Genomic DNA, 23,009 nt, shown 5'->3' with positions numbered 1-23,009 from the left:
CTCCCTTCGACTTATGGCTTGCGGACTTCCTGCTTAGTTGGGTCATAAAAGTCAAGGGGGAAAATATCGGTCGGTAATGGCTGGTTTCCATATGATCGCTACCGAAACAGTCACAGCCAGAGATTATAGCGATCGTTGAACCGACAACGGTCGCTTAAGTAGAAATTAGTTCTATCTCGATGATCCGGTAACTTTTTTTTTTTGTAGCGATGTCAATCATGGCAGGGATTGTAGGTCGATAGCGATCATATGGAATCCAGCCTTGATCTTCTCTTGGAGGTATATATGAAGTCTCTGCGTCAAAAATTGAAGAATTCTAAAATAAACTATTTGAATACGCAAAAACAACTTTAAAGAATAATTGACAGCAAATAAGATGACTTAATCATTTGGTGTTTTCGTCACCGATAGCAAACTTAAGAAAAAGAACTGGCGCTAAGAACTGGATTCGTGCTCTGTAAATGAACAAGAAATATGTGTAAACAAATTTTATTTATTGATTTATTTTATCTATTTAGGAGGCACTGTCCAATAAAGCATTAATACTATGCTCAATTTTGCAAAAATAGAAACTAAAATAAAGGCGAGGAAAATCGCATAACCTCCGTGTAGCTTCAGACTGCCATTTCACCTTTTTTTTTTCTCTTTCAATAAAGCTTTTAGTAACATATAAAGCTATAAAATGTATAGAGTATAGGTTTAGCCACTACAAAACGTTAAGATACACTTTCTTCACAGAGAACAGTCAAGATCAGATAAAGACTAAAATTTTCATGTTCTGTAATAAATGTATTTTTTAATGTATTATAAATAATTATTATTGGATGAGTTTTCTGTAATATCCAGAGTAATCAAGGTCAAGGTAGGGATTATCAGCCGAAGCCGAAGGCTGAGACTGATAAACCTTACCGAGATCTTGATTATTCTGAATACCACAAAAAAACGAATCTAATAATTGTTTTATTATACATTGAACGAAAACAAAATGTAACTCATGTTTTTGCTTCTTCACTGACACAAAGCGCGCGAACTTGACATAATTACCTTAGGAAATCATGCACCGCGGTCATACACGACATGATTACCCGTGACCTTGAATGTCCTTCACATGATTATTGTATAATTTGCAGCCAGATAACGTCACAGGCGCTGATTTCGAAAATTTACTGTACGCTTTCGGCCAATCAGAAAAGAGAGAGTATAATTATCAGTAACATTTTGATGCGTATCAAGAGCAAACAGTTATATCACGAGATATATCACAGTTATATCACGGCTGTATCACGAGCAAACAGTTATAATGAACTGTATATAGACTTGGATATGCATATATGGAATTTTCCCTAATTAAATATAATAATTAAATCTAACTGTATTTCTATCAAGTTCTAACGTTGATAGCATATACCGCTTAATCTTATCTTTGTGTCAGTTATGAATATAAACAGCACTACTGGGATGGCGGTACTTCTTCAATCATAATCCGGGACACTGATTTCCATCCTGTGTAAGCGTTACCCTGTGTGCTGTACCCGGGGCACTTGCCTATCCAGAGTTCAACGCTGACTGTGCCGCGAGCGAGGTTTTCGCAATAACCTTCGAAGAAATGATTACGGAGATTATTAGCAATCCCTCCAGGCCAGTTATTGTAAACGACTGAGTCGATCGGCAAGGGACCACTACATTCATTGCCGTCAAACTTAAAATACCATCTGTTGCATTTGCCATTTGAATAGACTTGAGCGTTTCCCTGGTAGGAGACTCTAAGAGCGGTATTGTCGTGCAGCTTGTTGAAAGAACATTCCTGAAATAGTAAAAAAGTGACCAAAGATGTTTGAATACTGAGACAGCTCACAAAGGAATAATTGGATGCATAAATTAGGAAGGTTTAGACAAAAATTGTATTACTACATAGATAGTAGACTAAACCCTTTTTCTTTTTATAAGAATTTATTTTATAAAAATATCGAGGCTGACATTTGCGAAATATTAAGAATAATTTAAGAATAAACCCGAAGCTGGGATTTGCTAAAGAATATAATTTTGTGTTTTGAAAATTTGTTAATACAACTCAATGATATTCTTCGTTTCTTTAAACGATAAAACTAGCCAAAAAGCAATAAAAACATGGCTAGCCGTATGTTTCATGCTAATAACATTTCTAAAAGAAGGTATGTGCGTCATATCAGGCTTAAATACCCGCAGGCTGGCTCCAAAATTACTTCAACACCAACCAGACAACAAATACATTCCAAAACAGAAATCAGGTCGTACGCTATGATCTAAGAATATTCACAAGAATATTTTCAGGCTAAAACCAGCAGAAAAATAAGAATATTCAGCCTTGGCCGGAAAAGCAAGATCCTTATAGAAAACCAGTGTACGAATATAGCCTCTCCATCGCTCGTGACGCAAAAGAAAACCGCGAGAAAAAAGTTGCCGCGCGTAATCCTGAAGGCGCGAAAGGAGTGTGACGTCTTGCGTCTGTCTCAATATCTGAAAATAAAAATCTTTGAAACCGGAGCAAATCGAAGGGTCGGAATAGTGTGTAGTAGTTCGTGATGTTGTTGCCATTCTGCCAACAGGTTTTGGAAAGAGTTTCATTTATCAAGTGTTTTGTTTGGTAAAGCTTTCCACCTTGAACCCGAATATCGGTGTGTTAGTGATTTTGCCGTTCAATAGCATCATGTCATCGAAGAACAAGTCAGTGAAAGATTGAATGAAAACGAAGCAGAATGCATTAAAGGTTCGATTACCGCTGTCCTCTCGAATCTGTTTATCGAAACTAAATGTATGACAGCCATTTATAAAGGAACGTTTCCCTTCATTTTTCGTTGTGCGTCTCGTCAGAGCGACATCTGTAGGGAGAATTTCAGAATTTGTTGACATGAGAACACGTAAGGCCTGACATCGAAATAGTGGTTTTTGTTGGTGAATCATCGCACGCGGTAGAAACATGAAAATGAGATCCAAAAAATGGATCTTAAAATTTCCCTTGGATTGGCCTCGTTCTATCTGCTCATATCAATCAGTTGCCACGCATCGAGCGTGGTTTTCTCGATGGTGTAGTGAATATCACGACACCCGGTGTAGTGGATATCACGCCCGACTAGTATGCGGGGAGACGCGGGTTCGAATCCTGTTCGGGACACGGGTTTTCTTTCCTTTCAGAGACGTGTGTCAAAAGCCGCCTGTACATCTTTCTATCATTGTTTCTGATTCTTTCCTGACTCAAATAGTTTTTATTCTACTAGTCGATTAACATGTACATATAAGCCTAACCTGTTTTCAATATGCCCACTAAACTCTCTTTTTGAAATAAAAAAATAAAACCAAATAAAATAAAACATAAGTTATATGGACTGTCGAACCGTTGAAATTTCTTACTTCTTCGGTGAATCTGTCCTGCTTAAATTTCAAGAATTTCCTGAATGTGGCAAGCCAGACATTCGCTTGAAACGTTCCGTTATCAGCAAACTTGGATGATCTTGCAGTGCAAGAAATTCATGCCCGTCAGATCGATATAATGTTATACTCTTAAGAATTCAACAGTGATCCGAATTTTAGTGAAACATTTTTTCACACACTCGATTTTGATTCAGATACGCTTTTTGTCGGAAGAAAAATCAAGTTCTGTGTACAAACCGGCCAGATTTACACTGCTGCACGTTTGAATACCTCAAATACGTAATGTTAATTCTCGGTTGAAATTCTGCGTTTGAAATCCCCGTAATAACATTTAAAGTTACACCTACAGACGAGCGCTGAAAAATCGTTGAATTGCACGATGACCCCGTCGCCATAATTCTTCTTTTCACAAGTTCTTTGGCAGTTTCGATTAACAAAGATATACTTCTCAAGGCATGTATTTGCCTCGCTACCTGACTGTCGAGCGACTTTCTTTGACACATCATCCGAGCTAGGCGATGATGATAGAACTTCAAGATGAGGAATTCTACCGGATACGGTTAATAAGCTTAGAAGAATACAAAAGCAAAAACCGACACAACGTAGAATGATTTTTTGAAGGTGTACTATATTTCGGCTGGCCAAACCAGCCTTCTTCAGGTACAATGGAAGATTTTACATTGGTGCGTGTTTTTATGTAGCCGATATTTACGTAATACCGGAAATACGCAAAAGTAATAGATAGTGTAAATTGAAGATAAGCATACGGTAAAATAAAATAACATGATAAAAGAACATAATAAAAGAAAGCAAATGGAAACAATTACTATGTTTCTTCGCGGATGTTCAGACCATTAGGATCAATTGTTCTGCCTTTTTGAATTAAAAAAGCTTCCCTGGCCTTACGGATAGAGACTCGGTTAGAAACGATTTTTTCGATGGGGATTAATTGCATGTCGTTAGTTAGAAATCCATGTCACACATTTTTCTCGTGGTTTTCTTTCGCGTCACGCACTACGGACTAAGCGAAAGAGGGACTACTCGTAGTCTACATAGGTAGGGTACAATCCATCAATCAATCAATTAATCTATCAGTCAATCAATCAATCTATCAGTCAATCAGTCAGTCAGTTAATCCATCAGTCCTTCAATCGATCGATAAATCTATAAATCAATCAATCAATCAATCAACAAGTCTGAGGAAAAGGATAATTTAGTCATTTGCAGTGTAGACTGATAGTTTTAGTTAGAGCACAAGTAGTTATTGTTTTTCGTCATTTCCATCTGTTTGTGTATTATTTATTGGGCTCGAACATCTGACTTGGTTTTACCTTTCAGCGCTAGCCATCATATACCACGGAAATAAGCTTTAAACGCTTTTACAAAGCTTCCTACCTCTAATGACACAACAATCAAGGGGGATAGAGAAAGAGCGAGATGCCCTGTAATTGGATCGCTGGAATTTTACTTCTTCATAGACCGCAAGTCAGTAAGCCAAGAAGTTTAATAGATCCTGATATGAGGACTTGCCTTTATTTTACCGTTGTCAATACCCGTATCCGATAGCCATGCGCATTGTTTCCAATTAGCTCTCTGTCTTGTGTCCATGTTCGCTGCATCTCCCTTCTCTCCCTTGGACCCTTTGGAGCCTCTGGGGCCAATGTTTCCAGGGATGCCCTTACTTCCTTTTGTTCCTATCAAGCCTGTTTCTCCTTTGAATCCTTTAAATCCCCTGGGGCCAATGTTCCCAGGGATACCCGCACTTCCCGTTGTTCCCATCGGACCTTTATTTCCTTTAGATCCTTTTAAGCCTCGTTGGCCAGTGTTCCCAGGGATACCCGCACTCCCTTTTGTTCCCATCGTTCCATTTTCTCCTTTGGTTCCTTTAAAGCCCCTGGGGCCAATGTTCCCTGGGACACCTGAACTTCCTTTTTCTCCCATCTCCCCTTTGGATCCTTCAGGGCCCCGTGGTCCAATTTTCCCTGGGATTCCTATAGCGCCTTGTGGACCCCGCTTTCCAATGCTGCCCTTCTCGCCTTTGAAGCCATCTCTACCCGGAGCAGCCGGAGTTCCCGGTATTCCTGGCACACCGGGCATTCCTGGTATTCCAGAATAAGGAACCGACTGTTGACACAAATATAAGCGTAAATCTTCAGAATCTCCACCCTTGCTCAAATAAGTACTGTATTGCTGCGATCAGTTACTTTTGAGCTAAACGTTAGCAATTCGTGTATTTTTTAACCAGATCCATTTTTTTTTATTTCTGGCGATTCATGGTGCATTCGACTGTTCGTCACATCTTAATACTTGTTTTAAGATTTCAATTATTCCTGAATTACAAAGGTCCCGTAACTTACTTGACAGATTAGCTTTTCATCAAAATTTTGATTGTGCGGATCCTTAAAAGTATAATGTACGGATCACGTTGAGTGGAAATACAGAATTGACCAAAAGAAAGTACATCTGAGTATATCTATATTACTATCTATATCGCTGTATCTCATCTAGTGTAAGGTCCCAATGAAAACAAAGCAAGTTCTTAGAACAAACCTCAGTTTGTAACGGAATCACTTTGACCTTACCTACCTTACATGTAGAAGTCGAATCGTTTGACTGCAGTTCCTTCGAGTGCGTTCGTGTGAAGAGCAAAAGAAAAACGGCGAGAAAGGAGGCAGAGAAGATGTCTCGCATTTCTGTCAGGACAATGTACCCGTGTTACAGACTAACTTGCCTTCAAAGTTATCAAAATCGATTGCAAGAGGAGGGAGAATTCCCTTTATATATATACGTTTTCCTTCGGCTTATTTTAATCTGTCACAAAGCGATTGGATTGGTTACTTTTGTCTAGACAAGACACAACAGATGCAGTGGTTTCAGCACAGATTTAGCACAGATTCAGTGTGTAATAAGAGCTCCGTTGAAACACGTGTCATCTTAACACGTGTTCAGTTCTCATAACGATTAGTTACTTTGTGCTGAATTTAACAGATCACATGCGGTACATTTAGTTACTGTTTTATGCGTGATCAGCGTAATATTAGCGGAAAGCTCAAACACTGTTCAATTCATCTTTTCTTTTCTTTTTTGTTTTGCTTACTGTCAAACACACGACGGCTGGTTCCTTTGGATTGAATTTCACAGATCGTATGCGTATACGCGCAGCTCTCGCGTCTAAAACGTGACTCTCGACCCGTGGCGTCTAAAGCTTTGATCTTTCGCTCACTCACGCCTATAGCTAGGGACCAATATCTCTCGTCTAGATGAAAATTTGAGCTTTCACAGCCTTAAATGGCACACTTTCGAAAAAGAAGGAAACTATAATCAGCAAGAAATGTTTACTCCATATTAATAGCATTGCTGCCCTCGATTCTTCATTTTTTTTTTTTTCTTTTTTTGCACTGAATTACTGGGACAACATTATTTTGATGAAACAAATCCAAAAGAACCGTGCCCGGGAAATATTTCGAACGTCTTCGGGAATCTTCGGAAGTCATCGTACGGTCGGGTCGTCTCTGAAAATTCCAGTACTACTAGGATAAAAGTCTTGAACGTTGTCGGGGTTTTGATTGAGGTACTTTCAACGCAGACTTATGGTGATATGAGAGCTTACATGTAGCTCACTTGACTGCGCGGGATTGCGTCCTTGACCCTAAAAGTTTAATGGTTTATTTTGCAATTTGTTTAGTTCATTATATCATGTATCTTAATTTCCGGTGATTTATGACGGTTAATTTCGACTATCCGTCGGGGCTGACCACTTGCACAAGATTTCAATAATTCTTGAATGGCACAGCCCCGTACATGCCCTGACAGAATGGTTTTAAATTATTTCATAAGTTTAAACACACGTAGCGGCTTATAAATATAATTATGAATTAATGGACCACGTCAGGGTCGAAGCCAGAGAAAAATAATACCTGAGGCAATGTTCGTGGTCATGGGCTCCTGTCGTGGTTAAATTATCTTCCTCGGTATTTAGGGTGTTTATGATGACTATAAACAACAAAAACGAAAACAATGACTGAGGCAAGTGCCTGGGTTTGCCTGTAACTGGCTACGGCCCTGCATGTGGAATTGATTACAGAGTTAACCAAATAGATGTACATCTGAGCTTAGTTTAAATTCCCGTTAAAGAGAGCTTGTTTTCTGAACGATACCTCAGCTTGTAACGACATTACCTACTGTCTTACATTCAGAAGTCGAGTCGTTCGACTGCCATTCTTATGAGTGCGTGCGTTTGAAGAGCAAGGGAAAAACAATGCCAAAGGGAGAAACAGAAGATTTCTCGCATTTCTGTTGCCTTAGTACTCATGCGTTACGATCTTGGTTGCCTTCAAAGTTATCAAAAACGATTAGAGGAGGAGAGAGAATTCCCTGTATATATATGTTTCCCTTAAGCTCCTACACGTTTTAATCTGTCACGAAGCAATAGGATTGGTTACTTTTGGCTTAACGTGGCTCAACAGCCACAACGTGGCAGCGATTTAACCACAGATTCAGCGTCGAATAGGAGCTCCGTTGAAACACGTTACCTCTTAACACGTGTTCAGTTCTCATAACGATTGGTTACTTTGTGCTAAATTTGACAGATCACATGCGGTACATTGGGTTACAGAATCATACGTGACCAGCGTGATATTAGCTAATTGATGAAACACTCTTCAATCCAAACGTTGTTTTTTTTTTTTAGTTTACTGTCAAACACATGACGGCTGGTTCCTTGGGATTAAAATTCACAGATCACATGCATATACCTGCCAGCTCTCGCGTCTAAAACGTGACTCTCAACCCTTAGCGTCTAAAACTTTGATCTTGTGCTCCCTCACGCCTAGGCACCAATCAGTCTTGTCTAGACAAAAAATTGAGGTGTTACAGCCTTTGATGACACACTTAAAAAAAAAATGTAAACTAGACCCATCGTTACTTCCTTCAATTGTTCAAACTTTCCACTAAATTACTAGCGACAACATTATTTTGACGAAACTCATCCTATCCGGATTTTTTGCCCGGGAAACATTTCCAACGTCGTCGAGAATCTTCGGAAGTCATCGCACGGTGGGGTCGTCTTTGAAATTTCCAGTACTTCCAGGAAAGTCCCTCGCCTTGGTCTCGTAAAACGTTGTTGAGGGCCTCGATTGCAGTACTTTCAGCACAGACTAAATGTGATACAAGAGCTTACATGTAGCTCACTTGACCGCGCGGAATTGTGTTCTTGACTATCTCATATCAAACGCGCGCTCATGGAATAATTGTTAATTATAGATCTTAGGTAGTTGGCAAGCAATTGAGAAATTTAACGCTACAGCGTGTAATACGGAGATCAAAGGGACACGAAAAACTGTCTGTATTATCCGGTTTCCTTATTAAGCGCGATCGCGTGCTCTCAGAATAAACGTTACAGACGCGTGGTTTATCGATCCAAGATTTGATTGCTAAATCCCAACATGGATTTTGCGTCACCTTGATAAACATATTAATTCATGAACACTAGGATCATGGTGCATCAAATGAACTGAAGAATCCTAGTCCAGAGTGGATTCTTCTGTTCCTTTGATGCATCATGATGCGAGTGAGTGTGTTAATTTGTTCAGTAAAGAAACGCAAAAATCCGTTTTTGGATATAAGAATTCAGTCTTGGATTTTCCAAAACAAACGCACCCTTTTAAACCACACAATTAAAAGCAACAGAACAATCTTTAATTTGTTATGGGAATTTGACTTGATTTCAAACTAAACTGGTAACTTTACACTCATTCTCACTGTCAAGTGTCTCGCATCGAGGTCTACAAGAGTCAAACACAGTAGGAAATGAAAACAGTTGTTAAACATGTCACGTTACTACACTACTGCATTGGTAACACCATCTTTAACATTTAACACCTGCAAATGATAATATACAGTACACTGACAATTAGTGTCGGCGGTAAAGTGAGGTTAACCATTCGCAATGTGAGCCGATGTCCGTTTAGCGGGCTTCGACTACTGAGCCTGAGCATGGCTTGTGATCTCTACATTTTCTTGCGTAGTCCCTGTAGGCTTTCTTTCCAGGCCTAACGTACCCTAACCCTAATTTATTTCCTTGACGTAGCCGAGAGGTACGGCCAGGAACCACGTGACCCGTGAGAGATTTATCACGAGGAAATATCGTCGAGACATAATAGGTATTGTTAAATGGCTGGTCTGGTCCGCCGTGAAAAGGAGAATTATATCTGATTGGTTCCGATTTAATGTTGACAAAAGTGACATGAGCAACATAAATGAATGCGTATTTCCAGCGCGTTGGTCGACAACTTCAAAAGATATTGACCCATATCAGGAGCGCGTTTTTGACAATTTTATCAAAATCAAAATCTTTTGCGCGGGAGTAGACGGGCGCTGAGAATTGAAAGCTCGATAGACATTTCACCTTTAAAATCATGCTTAAGACTAGCATGTGGCACAAAATAAACAAGCAGCTTTTGAACTGTGGAGTTTTTTTTTAATCCCAGCCTTTACTCGCCAACATGTTGCCCCCCCCCCCCGAAAAAAATGATCCTGAAGCCGAGTGTCAAGACAGTACTGATTTGAAAAATTTGAAAGGTGAAGTTTCTGTGAGGTAAATGATCATTGTAAGAGGTGATTTTCCTTGTTCTTGTTGTCGGAAAAGACAGGCATTTTGACCTCTGTTAGAATGAGACAGGATAAACTGACACTTTTATCTACTACACATTTTCTTTGTCAGCTTAGAAGTCCTTTCGGGAAGGATACAGAAAGCTTATTTGCTGTCTTGTACTTGGCAACGCACCGCTATGATGAAAATCCCCTTCACTATTAAGACCATCCGGCCGGGGAACCAATCTTGTCAGAGCTTTTTTTATTTGGCTCTAATGTGAAATTAACGGAAGTGCGTTCGCCGTTTAGATCAGAACAAAATTCCTCTAAGTACTTCTCATATAAACTAAGTAACGTGAATTACAATGATTTCTTCAGCTGAGAAAAATCACGCCTTTCCCCCGCAAAAGAAAGTATATTTTTGTTTCTCATGGAGGTGACAATCAATGACGTCATGTTATTTGGTGAGTTACAACATCCGCTGCGATTGGTCAATTGAGTGGGCGTGACTGTTGAAATGTGAAGCTGTTTTTGTCACTAGAATATTTCATAATTTATTACCAAGTTTAGTTAACGACTTAGCAACGATTTCCAATTGATTCCTTTTGGTTTTGACGTATGTCAATCATTTGGCACCATTCGGCGTGACTTTGATTCTTTTCTCAAAACCTTCTGACACACACTAGAGGTTTAATAAATATCTGACTCATTTCATTTTCTCGGTTTGTGCTGCAAGTTATGAATCCTCTTTTTGCTTCCTTCGACTTATGGCTTGCAGACTTGGCGCTTAATTGGTCCATAAATCGAAGGGAAGAATATCGGTTGGTAATGGCTGGTTTCCCTATGATCTCTACTGAAACGGTCACAGCCAGCGATCATAGCTATCGTTGCGGCAACGATCGCTGAAAGAGATACGAGTTTTATCTAAACGATCCCGTAAGTTTTTTTTTGTAGTAATCCCAATATTGGCAGCGATTGTAGCTCGATAGCGATCATACGGAATCCAGCCTTGATCTTTTCTTAGAGGTATATATGAAGTTTCTGCGTCAAAAATTGAAGAATTCGAAAATAAACTATTTGAATACGCGAAAACAAGTATAAAGAACAATTGACAGCAAATAAGATGATTTAATCATGCGGTGTTTTCGTTACCGACAGCAAACTGGCGCCAAGAACTGAGTTCGTACTTTGTAAATGAACGAGAGATGAGAGTAAATATATTTTATTTATTAAAATATTTTAATACGCCAAAACAAGTTTAAAGAATAATTGAGATCAAATAAGATGACTAAATCATTCGGTGTTTTCGTTAACGATAGCAAACTAAAGAAAAAAAACTAGCGCAAAGAACTGACTTCGTGCTCTGCAAATGAACCCCAAATACGAGTAAACAAATTTTATTTTACTTATTTAAGAGACACTGTCCAGTCAAGTAATAACAATATAAACAATTTTGCAAAAATAAAAACTAAAATAAGGGCAAAGACAATCACATAACTCTCTGTATAGCTTCAGTCTATTTCATTTTTTTTTTCTTTTTCAATAAAGCTGTACCTATGGAATATATCTTTAACCACCACACAACCTCAAGATTAACTTTCCTTAAAAAAAAGTGAAGATCGCATACAGATTAAAACTTCATGTTACGCAATTTTACATTGTATTATATCAGTAACATTTTTATGCGGTTGTCCGCTGTATCGCTGGCAAAAAAATGTAATGAAAAGAATATAAACTTGGATATGCATATATGGAATTTTCACCAATTAAATCTAGTAATTAAATCCAACTGTATTTCTATCAAGTTCTAACGTTGATCGCAAATACCGCTTAATCTTATTTTTTTCCCAGTTATGAATATAAACAGCACTACTGGGATGGCGGTACTTCTTCAATCACAATCCGGGACACTGATTTCCATCCTGTGTAAGCGTTACCCAGTGAGGCACCAGGACACCTGCCTACCCAGAGTTCAACGCTGACTGTGCTCCGTGCAAGGTTCTCACAATAACCTTCGAAGGAATGATGACGGAGAATACTGGAAAGCCCTCCATGCCAGCCATTGGAAACGATTGAGTCGATCGGCAAGGGACCACTACATTCACTGCCGTTAAACTTAAAATACCATCTGTTGCATTTGTAATTTGAATAGACTCGAACGTTTCCCTGGTAGGAGACTCTAAGAGCGGTATTGTCGTGCAGCTTGTTAAAAGAACATTTCTGAAAGAGTAAACCAAAATGACTAAAGATGTTTGAATACTGATACAGCTTACAAAGGAATAACTGCATGCATAAATTAGGGAGGTTTAAGCAAAAGCTGTAATACCACATAGATAGTAGACTACACTCTTTTTATAGGAATATATTTTATGAGAATGTCGACGCTGAAAACTGAGAAATATTAAGAGTATTTTAAGAATAAACCCGAGGCTGTGATTTGAAAGGAATATAATTTTGTCTGTTGAAAATGTGTAAATACAAAACAATCATATGTTTTTAACTAAAGCGTGTCAAATTCTTCGTTTCTGTAAACGGTAGATTTAGCAAAAAAGCACAAAAAAAAAAAAAAGCACTAGGCGTATGTTCGATACTAATAACATTTCTGAAAGAAGCCGTATGTGCCCATTTCAGACTCTAATGCCCGCAGGCTGGCTCCAACATCCACACACCAAATACGTTCTAAAACAGAAATCAGAATATTCACTAGAATGTTTTCATTCTAAAATCGGCAGGAAAACAAGAATATTCAGCCTCGGCTGAATGAAACAAACAAACAAACAAACAAACAAAACAAAACAAAACCATTATTTAAAAAAAAAAAACTGTGTACTTGTAGTTCCTCCGTCGTTCGTCACGCGAAAGAAAGCCGCGAGAAAAAACTTACCGCGCGGAATCCTGGGGGCGCGAAAGGAGTGTGATGTCCTGCAGGAAAGTTTATCTTGATCTCCGAGAATTGAGATCTTTCAAATCGAAGTGTTGAAATCGCATCTCGTAGGCCATGATGTTGTTGCGATTCTGACAACAGGCTTGGAAAAGAGTGTTAAACTCGGTTTACATTAGAGGAGATGTTTCCGAATTCGCAAATGTTTTCGGAATCATTAATTTTATAGTATTCAGATTCGTAAGCGTTTACACTGAAAGGATATTCGGATTCCTGACCATTAACATACAATGACAACTCAGGGAACATTCATGATGGAATGGTTAACAAGCTGTTTGTTGCCTCCACAACGAGAAACAAGAAACTAGATCCGCCATTTTAGTTCTACTGTAAACTCAAAAGATCACAGGCTGAAAATATTCGTATTAGAGAGAAAATTGTCGGGAAAATCGTTTACACGACAAAACTCTCCGGATTTAAAGTTCGTACTTTAAGTTCCGGATTCAAAATCTCCGTAGGCACGACCAAACCGGGGAGTTTTTATATCGGATTCGTCCACTTGTGTGTAAACGGGAAAACCAATCAGGTAGTAAAACATTCCGGATTCGTCACGAACAGTTTCCTCTAGTGTAAACCTAGTCCTATTCATCAAGTGTTGTCGAACCTCTCCGCTTCGAACCAGAATGCGAGTGGGTTAGTGATTTCGCCGCTCAACAACCGCAGAACAAGTCAGTGAACTGACGGTGCTTGACCTTGCTGCACGATACAAAAAGCATGATAGGCTCGATTCCCGCTGCTCTCTCGAATCTGGTAATCGAGCCTAAATATATAACCGCGGGGGGGTACTCCCTCATATGGGCTATATAGGTATGAGCGGCCCAAAGGGTATGGTTTTTCAGCTGTTTTGGTCGTAATAGGGTATCGATTTTAGCTGATTTTGGCCATTTTGGTCATAAATAGCATTCTAGCATTCTAGCATTCTAGCATTCTGTGCATTCTAGCATTCTAGCATTCTATGCATTCTGGCCTTGATATCGGTATTTCTTTTTTTTAAGAAGAAGCCACTTTTTCATCATTACCGTAAAGAAAATAACAAAAGCCCTTCACAAATTATGTTTACGGTAATTTCACATTGGTCTGTACCAGGGAACGAATTATACCGCAGGTCTGAAACAGGGTTTGACGGTAAGGTCATAAACAGGGTTTCAAATTTTTGGCCAGGTCATAAATAGGGGGGGGAATATCGCAGATTTTCGTCATAAATGGAGTGCGGGTTTTGGGAAGGGGACCGCACACCCCAACCCGATTTTTCTGGGAGTACCCCCCGGGATGTACGACAATCATTTCTGAGCGAAAGGTTCGATGTGCGTCTCTCGGGAGCGATGTCTGTCGGAGAAATTTCAGGATTTGCTGACATCCGAACTCATAACGCCTGACATCCAAATGTTTGTTGTCAATGAATCTTTGAATCTTAGATCGGATGCTGAGTTACTTGTAATGAGTTTGAACAATGTACATGTATTAGTGAGATTAACATGTAAATGTAAGCTTATCTTGTTTTCAATATGCTTACTAACCTCTTTTTCTGAGATAAAAAAAAATAATAAAACCTAAATCAAATCGTTGAAAATTTCTTCCTCATTCGGTGAATCTGTTCTGCTTAAATTTTCAGAATTTCCTGAATATGGCAAACTGGATATTCGTCTGAAACGTTCCGTTATCGGCAAATATGATCTTGCGGTGCAAGAAATCCACTCCCTTCATGGATCAGATATAATACTGTACCTCACGAATTCAACAACGATCCAAATTTTAGTGACACATTTGGCACTCGCTCGGTTTTGATTCAGATACGCTTTTTGTCGGAAGAAAAACCAAGTTCTGTTTTACACTCGTGCTATTTGCAATATCTAAACACATAATGAAATTCTGCGTTTGAAATCTCCGTAATAACTTTTAAAGTTATGACTACAGAAGCAGCAAAACGCGTTGCGAGATCCCCACTTTGCCTTCTTTTCACAACATCTTTGCAGTTTCTCTTAACGTAGCGAACTTGTAGCACGATTTTCTTCGACACATCTCCCGGGGTTAAGCGGTAATGAAAAGACGTCAAGATGAAGAATCTTATTGGATACGGTTAAGAAGAGCAGAAATTTATATGGAAAAACTCTCTCGGCCAACAAAGGTCAAACTCTCTGGCTTTGTCGGTAGTTTTTCGCCCCCAGGATTTCGCGTGGCAATTTTTTTCCTGCGGTTTTCTTCCGCGTCACGCACGACGGACTAAGCGAAAGAGGGATTAATCGTAGTCTAAATACATAGGTAAGGTACAATCCTATCAATCAATCAACTAACCAACCAACTAACCAACCAACCAACCAACCAACCAATCAATCAATCAATCAATCAATCAATCAATCAATCAATCAATCACGAACTAATCGATCAAACAATCAATCAAGTAATTATCAATCAGCCAAACAATCAATCAAGGCAATCAATCAATCAATCAATCCATCAATTAGTCGATCAATCGATGAATAAATCAATCGATCAATCAATCAACAAGTCTAAGAAAAAGGACTTCACTTTTAGCATTTGCAGTGCGGGAGAAGACAAGTTATTTTTCGTCATCTCGGGGAGCGTTTCCATCTGTTTGTGTATCATTAATTCCAGTTCCAACATTTTACTTGGTTTAAGTTTTCAGTACAGTCGGACATGATTTTACTTTTCAGTGCTAGCGATCATGTAGTACGGAAATAAACATTTATTACGTTTACCAAACTTCCTACCGGGCTACACAACGTTGAAGTGGGTTAAAAAAGAGCAATATGCCCAGTAATGAGATCATTGGAATTTACTTCCTCGTGGACCGCAAGTTTGACGCCGAGACGTTAAGTAGATCCTACTACAATGACTTACCTTTATTTTACCGTTGTCCTCATTTGTTTCTCCTCGCCATGCGCATTGCTTCCAATTAGCTCTCTGTCTTGGGTCCATGTTTGGTGTATCTCCTTTCTCTCCCTTTGTTCCGATGCCATTTTCTCCTTTGGGTCCTTTTAAGCCCCTGGGGCCAACATTCCCAGGGATACCCTTACTTCCCTTTGTTCCCATTGTACCGTTTTCTCCTTTTTCTCCGATCTCCCCCTTGAATCCTTCAGGACCCCGTGGTCCAATTTTCCCTGGGAGTCCTATAGCGCCTTGTGAACCCCGCTTTCCGATGGTGCCCTTCTCTCCTTTAAAACCATATCTACCCGGAGCACCCGGAGTTCCCGGTATTCCTGGGGCGCCATTTGTTCCGGGCATTCCCGGCATTCCTGGTATTCCAGAAGGAGGATATGGCTGTTGAAATCGAAAAGGAAATGTTTCAATAAGCCGGAAAGTGTTCATGATCGGCTGCTCTAAGAATTGAGTTTTCCTTGATGCTCTACTGATAAAGCTCTGTGCTAACCTATGAACAAGTTTCAGTTGTTTAATCTTGTTCCTTTATTTTCGCTTTGCTCGTCTTGTTCACCGTTTGTTGTAACTGAACACCCTCAAGTCGAAAATTACGCGCTCCTTAAGAAATAGTCCCGTACCTACCTTGCAGGTAGAAGTCGAAGCGTTTGACTTCAGTTCCTTGGCGTGTGTTCTTGTCGAGGACAACAAGAAAACAGCAATAAACAATGAAGAGAAGATATCCATCCCGTTTAGTAGCATGTGGTTCTTACGAACTAGCTTGCATTCAAAACGTTGAGAAAATGAACTTTGGAAGAGTCAAGGAGATGTTCTTTATTATGTATATTCCCGTTCTTTCAGCTCGATGCCGCTAAACAGGAACTTCATTCCAATCTGAAACGAAACGATTGGTTACCTTTGGCTCACGTGCAGTGCGCACATTAGCAGTAGAATCAACGGTCGTGCCGTCTCCTTTAAGCTCGATTCCGCAAAACAGGAACTTCATTCCAATCTGAAACGAAACAATTGGTTAACTTCAGCTTACATGCAGTGCGCACATTAGCAGTAGAATGAACGTAGCATAAGAGATTAGCTGAAGCACGTTTCAATTATTCTAACCTCATTTTCATTTTACAGCTAAACTCATGACATTCAGTAACTTTGGACCAGGCTTGTCGTTCCGTAGGCGCCCGACTATTCTGCGAAAGTATTTAAATTATGAGATGCTAAAGAAAATATGGAAATAAAAGCCCTCACTTTCATAATTACTCTGACAGTTAAAACTGGCCGCCAATCAGATCATGTTATTTTACCCGGGAGATTAAGCGCAGTAATATTACTACTAGCCGGCCAATCAATAACTCCATCTATATTATGAATAACCGCATGTGGTAACGTTATCAGCCGATCGTGTCAGATGTAAATACAGTTTCCCCATGGTATTTTATTTTCGCCTTCTTCATTGCATTTTCTGTGTTAGGTGTCGGAGAACGCTTATTGCGAAGTTGTGGTTGGTTGCTTTTTGCTATTTATACTTTACGGCACTTTCGCTTGACCTCTCTCACTTGCGACCCTACACTGATTATCCTTCGAGCCAGTTCACGTTCTGTATTTTACAAGAGTACAGCCCGCCTGCCCATCCTCTTTCAGATATGTTGATATGTTACTTTAATCTGTTCCTGTTTATCCATTGCCTGATACTGCATTTGTTTTCACCTATTTTCAGGCGACCGATCCAGTCACGACAGATGTAGAAACGCGAAAGAACGGTAATAAAACTTCAGGAACATCGCCGAAACAAAGAAAAGTACACCAGTGCATGTGTGATGTTATTTATGTGCTTCGATGTGAATCTGTTATTTTAAAAGTAGCAACCCTTCGTGAGCTATTGTTGTTATTATTATTTTTCTTTTTACTTAGCAACAAAACAACAATGAAAGATTGACATGTGTTAGACTTATTATTATAGCGCAACTAAACTAACTAGCTCACGGTGTAAATTAAAGTTTACCCGCTTCAGAATACTAACAACCAGGGCGCTAGCTATGAAAATAATGGCTCCAAATTTAAAAAAAAAAGTCGCCACATATGTGTTTTATCTGGCTTGGACTGAAAGTGAAACCTAGACAGAGATATGTATGTGGCAAGACACCGACTGATCCGGAAGTGAGCAAAAAAACAAACAAACAAACAAACAAAACAATACAGGCTAGCAATGAATAAGGTTACTACATCGTACCGAAACTATCTATTTAAGCAATGGACCACAGGTTTTTATGGTTTATCATGCCTCTAAACCATAGAAATTGTAATCTATAGCTTTGAAATAATAATTCAGAAGACACGCGAAATTTCCATGAGTTTACTGGCACAATAAACCATAGCTGATTGACCAATCAGAGAGGGCACATTCATTTAATTATTATATAAACGAGCAATACCCACCGTAAACTCATCCTGTGCTATGTTAAGCTCGACAACCATCAGCGTTTTCGGCGATAGAATCAGCGTCGCATCAGAGCTTAGGTGAGAAAGGTATCAATTCTAATCTTCAGTTTCACCGTTTCAGCTAAACCTATGACGGTAAGCAACTTTGGATACAACTTATCGGTCCGATTTAAGTCATTTACAACTCTTTAACTACCCTACGACTATAGGCCAATGTTTTCCCATTTTTGCTCTAGAAATGATTAAGAAAGCCTTTAAGAACGAGGATTCCTTTGGAGTCCACACGCGACAAAAAGGGATTGATAGAGTTTTTATACAAAATTACTGTATTCTGGTCCCCGGAGCCGCTTGTCCCTCATAGCCGGCGCAGCCTTGGCACGAAGAGAAGATGGTTCTAACCCAAGACACATCATTTGATTGGCTAGATTTTCACTAAAAGAAAGTTGATTTCCTAACTGAAAGAATCCTCTGGTTGGTTTCTGGCTGAAATCTTTCGATTACAGTACCTTAACAGATATATATAAAATAAATAAATAAATAAATAAATAAATAAACGAAGAGAATTTAAAACAGAAGTAAACTTTTGATTGCAATTAGCATTCATTATTTTTCGTTATGGAGGACTTCGCAGAAACGTTTCCCCATAAGTCCGAGATTTGCTCGGTTCAGTGAATCTTTCGTTTGGCAACATATTTAATTGGAATTCTCGCTGAAGAAAAAACAGTTTGGCTCAAACAATAGGGCCCTTCTTGTTCAGTTAAAAGTCGTATAATTACGGTTAAGAAACATAGAAAGTGTTGAAAATTCTGGCGGTTTTTCTTATCGCTTTTATCCAAGCCTAAATTTTTAAAAAGTCGCTGAGAACTGGAAAAAAGAATTTCGCAAAATTGGTTTATTCTATGCTTTTTTTCTGAGTATTTTTTACGAAGAAAACACTGCAAGTTTCCTGTAGACTTAATGACTTATTCCAAGTGAATTTACTTTACTGGTAAGGATAAGCATTTACGTCAGTTTTTCGCTGCTTGTTTCAATTTTGAAAGTGGCTAGTGTGCCTTAGCAAGATTTCTCATGGCATCGTCTAATGTCAACGTATGTGTTTAAAGCGCGCTATTTACAATTTGCTATTACAGTTGTCCTTGGATGAATTTGGCAGGAAATAACCCGCGTGAGACTTGTGGTATTTATTTCACAGCGCATTTCGGAGCATTTCAAATAACACTTTCATACAGACTGAGATTGACTTGAACAGATTTGTGCCGCTGTCTTTTAGCTTACCCTAACGAAATTCCTTTTAATATTCTCCAATTTTGCCTATCCATGCCCGTTTTTAGCTTTTAATTTTTTTTTGTTGAGTTAATCTTTTCTGTTCTTCTACAATTTTAGGTCGTTATCGTGATTTTACAGTTAGTTGTAGGACCAGAAGGAAAAAGCTTAAATTGAATTGCCTTTAAGATTGGGTGACCTAGCCCGTGTAGTCTCACTTGCTTGATGTAAGCCGCGTTAATAAGATGCCGGTAATCTGATAATGCGTTTACCAAGCTAACAGTCATTCAGTGGCCTATGTTAAAATGAGTATAAACGACTCTGGTTCCTTTGTTGTAATGAGCAGTATGCCCTCATGTGCTGCTTACGGAAAAAAGGTAACGTGGCGTGCAGGTGATAAATAAAAGAAAAAAAAAGGAACCGTGTGAAACGCAATTGTAAGGTTAAGAGATAAAGTCTGTATACGAGCGAAGTGGCCCATCAGGCCGGAGCTTATCCTGGTTTCTGTAGCATGAAGCGACTAGAAGTACTTCTAACCCCCCCCCCCCCCCCCCCGCCCTTCCCTTGAATGGGATGCTAAGCCATCGCAGGGTTAACCCAGCATTAGGTTCACCAGTACTCAGGTATACTCTTGGGTGGAGAGAGACTCTGTGAGAGTTAGTTGTCTTCCCCAAGTAACACAATATAATGTCCCCGGCCAGGTCTCGAACCAGGACCGCTCGATCCGGAGACGACCACACCAACCACGAGGCCACCGCGCCTCCACAAAACGCAATTGTAACCCAACTTTATTTTCCCGTTGCCTGTACTCGTTGATCCTCTCAATGCGCATTGTTTCCAGTTAGTTCGTTGTCGTGGGTCCATGTTCGTTACCTCTACTTTCTCTCCCTTTAAACCTGCCGGACTCACTGAGCCAATATAGTTTTCGTTATTTTTTTCTTTCGCGAAGGATATTAAAAGCTATATTCTTTTTTTGTTTGTTTGTTTGTTTTGTTTTGTTTTTTTTGCAGGTTTATGGACCGAGATGCATGTAAGCTCTATAAACATGCAAGAAAAAAAAAAAATTAAAAAAAAACAAAATAGAGCGAAAGCAATATTCTCCCATACAAGCAAGCAAATTCAATGAGGTATGTATGATAATGCTTTTTTTTTTTTTTTTTTTTCGATAAATTGATGCGTCTTGGGATCCATTCTCGGTAAAGCGCGAAAGTTAACGCATTTATTTGCGTTTCTCGCGTCGCTTTTTTGAACTTTTAAATAAAACTACCCTTAAAACATGAAGGTCAAACTTTCTACCTAACAAAAGAAAAATCTGTTTACTTTGAGAAATGGATTGCAAAAGTTTAGCTAACGAGTTTGCAACTTCTTCGCATTATTTTAGTTTGTTTTATTTTATTTCATCGGAAGAAGTAACACTACGACACTTGCCTACCCAGAGTTGAACAATAACCGCGCCGCGTGGAATGTTTTCACAGTAACCTGCAAAGTAATGATGACAGTGGTTGTCTGGAATCTCTCCAATATTGACCCAGTCAGTGTAAAGCACCGATTCAATTGGCATGGGACCACTCCATTCATTGCCGTTAAACTTAAAATACCATCTGTTGCAAGCATTATCACCATACACTCGAATGCTCCCCTGGTAAGAGACTTTGAGTGCCGTATTGTCATACAGCTTGTTAAAAGAGCAGTCCTAAAGCAGAAAAGGAAAATTGTGAAAAAAAAAAAAAATGCAGAAAAGCCGTAGCCAAAAAAAAAAACAAAAAAAAAAACAAAATGACTAAAGGTTAAGATTAAACCTGTAAAGCCGTATAAGTAGTTACAAAATCAGTCATATAACAATCAACAGGATTCAAGTTAGGAAACAAGTCGTTATTTTTCGCCATCTCGTAGCTAGCGGAGTCCTGTCTGACCGTTTGTGTAAAGGCTGGTTTTCACTGCCACATAAGCATAAGATTGAACAACATACGGAGACACAGCAAAATGTTGATCAACAAAATTAGTGTTTTTTGTTAGGATGATTTCCAGAACTTCACAGCTCCTTACCCTTACTGCGTCTGCCCATGTTGCTTACGGTTATATACTTATCTGGTTGTAAAAAACTGCCTTAACGAGCCATATATATAATTATTTAGAAAACAGCCCTAAGAAAATACATGTGCTGATTAGTTGATAATCGTGTTTCTATTAAACAGTTATATAATAATCCAAGTAATTCTCGCATTTTGATTGGTTCTCGCCTGTGATCTATTAGAGGACAGACGCACGATTGACGTCATCATCTCAAAGTTTTTACCTCTGTGTTTTGAAATGGCGGAAAGTTTTGAGAATTTAGATAATGTTTTACATGACTGGGCAAAAGATAAAGTACAAAAAAGTCTTGTCGAGGCATTGAACAAGAACGAGAAGCATAGTCTAGCAGGAAGGAGAAAGATAAAGCCGTTTCTTTTTTAGAAAATGACCCAGAAAAAATACTCGAGCAGTCTCAGTCGGCAGTCGAGCGAGACTAAACCAAACACAAAGTTAGTCTTGGTAAGCCGAGAGCCATTGCTTCATCTCAAATTTAACAAACCCAATAAACAAAATGTTTACGAGATTAATTTATTTAAAACACTGAACTTTTCTCAGTCTCGAAATAATTGTTGACACAGTGATTGTCTGGAATAAAACATCAAAACCACTTCTTAAAATCAGTTAAAATAAAGACATAACCTTGCTTTCCGATGCGAATGTTCCAGTCCGTTTCAGGGCGCAACAGCGAGCAAAGTATAGCTCACTACAGCTCACGGCCAACTGTATCGCAGCTAAAAGCTGTCTCCGACACTATTTCAAACTGATTTGAGAATCACCAACCACAGAGGACACATTTCCACCATCACTAACGCTCCTTTCATTCAAAACTAGAATCGAATGGCCTACAGGTTGACAGCAACCGCAAGTTTTCCGAGCGCAGTTTTTCAACTCCTGCAATATTCGAGGCAACATCCAAGCTTTTCAGCTCACAGGGCTGCTGTGATGGCAAAACCTGACTTGACTTATCCAGCATTTTCTTAAAGATTTGTAGATTTCGCAGTCCAACTCTGCTTTCGCTGTAAGTTTTCATTCCACGAGAAGCGACGCTCGAGATCAAGTTTGACAGTGGCGTGATTTTCCTGGACCAATTACAATTCTTTCCTACGCGTAGCAACCAATGAGATTGCTTCAATTTGTATAGACAACAGATTAGGTCAAATGGCTTTTTTCGTGTTTGCCAAAGTGGGCAAAGGGGGGTTTTCGAGTTATGTTGAAAGATTTTGAAATAAGAAATAAGCTCTATCTGTAGTAGTTTGTTGCGTTATTATATAAAACAAATAGATTCCATGTTGCGGTGCGTCTGTTCAGTAATAGATCACAGAAGACGTCAAAATGTGGTAAGAACATCAGTGACACACTCGGCTGTCGCCTCGTGTGCCACTTTTTTGTTCTTACCACATTTTGACGTCAT

General features: G+C 39.2%; 2 protein-coding genes across 2 annotated transcripts; both read right to left on the bottom strand.

Moving 5' to 3' along the window:
- Positions 1–473: 473 nt before the first annotated feature.
- Positions 474–6,227, bottom strand: LOC149095646 (uncharacterized). Its single transcript, XM_089281768.1, has 3 exons — positions 5,995–6,227; positions 4,939–5,532; positions 474–1,804 (listed from the first exon to the last, which is right to left on the bottom strand). The coding sequence occupies exons 1-3, from the start codon at positions 6,097–6,099 to the stop codon at positions 1,451–1,453; spliced, it is 1,053 nt and encodes a 350-aa protein (XP_089137894.1). The 5' UTR covers positions 6,100–6,227; the 3' UTR covers positions 474–1,450.
- A 4,978-nt stretch (positions 6,228–11,205) lies between these two features.
- LOC149095645 (uncharacterized) lies at positions 11,206–16,710 on the bottom strand. The gene is made up of 3 exons (XM_089281774.1): positions 16,460–16,710; positions 15,800–16,219; positions 11,206–12,219 (listed from the first exon to the last, which is right to left on the bottom strand). Exons 1-3 carry the CDS (start codon positions 16,574–16,576, stop codon positions 11,869–11,871), a joined length of 888 nt encoding a protein of 295 aa, XP_089137900.1. The 5' UTR covers positions 16,577–16,710; the 3' UTR covers positions 11,206–11,868.
- Between the last annotated feature and the right edge of the window lie 6,299 nt (positions 16,711–23,009).

Source organism: Orbicella faveolata, unplaced genomic scaffold (assembly GCF_042242905.1).
Source record: "Orbicella faveolata isolate gen_17 unplaced genomic scaffold, um_ofav_v1 contig_5, whole genome shotgun sequence".
NCBI lineage: Eukaryota > Metazoa > Cnidaria > Anthozoa > Scleractinia > Merulinidae > Orbicella > Orbicella faveolata.
This window is presented reverse-complemented; position numbering and strand designations above follow the sequence as displayed.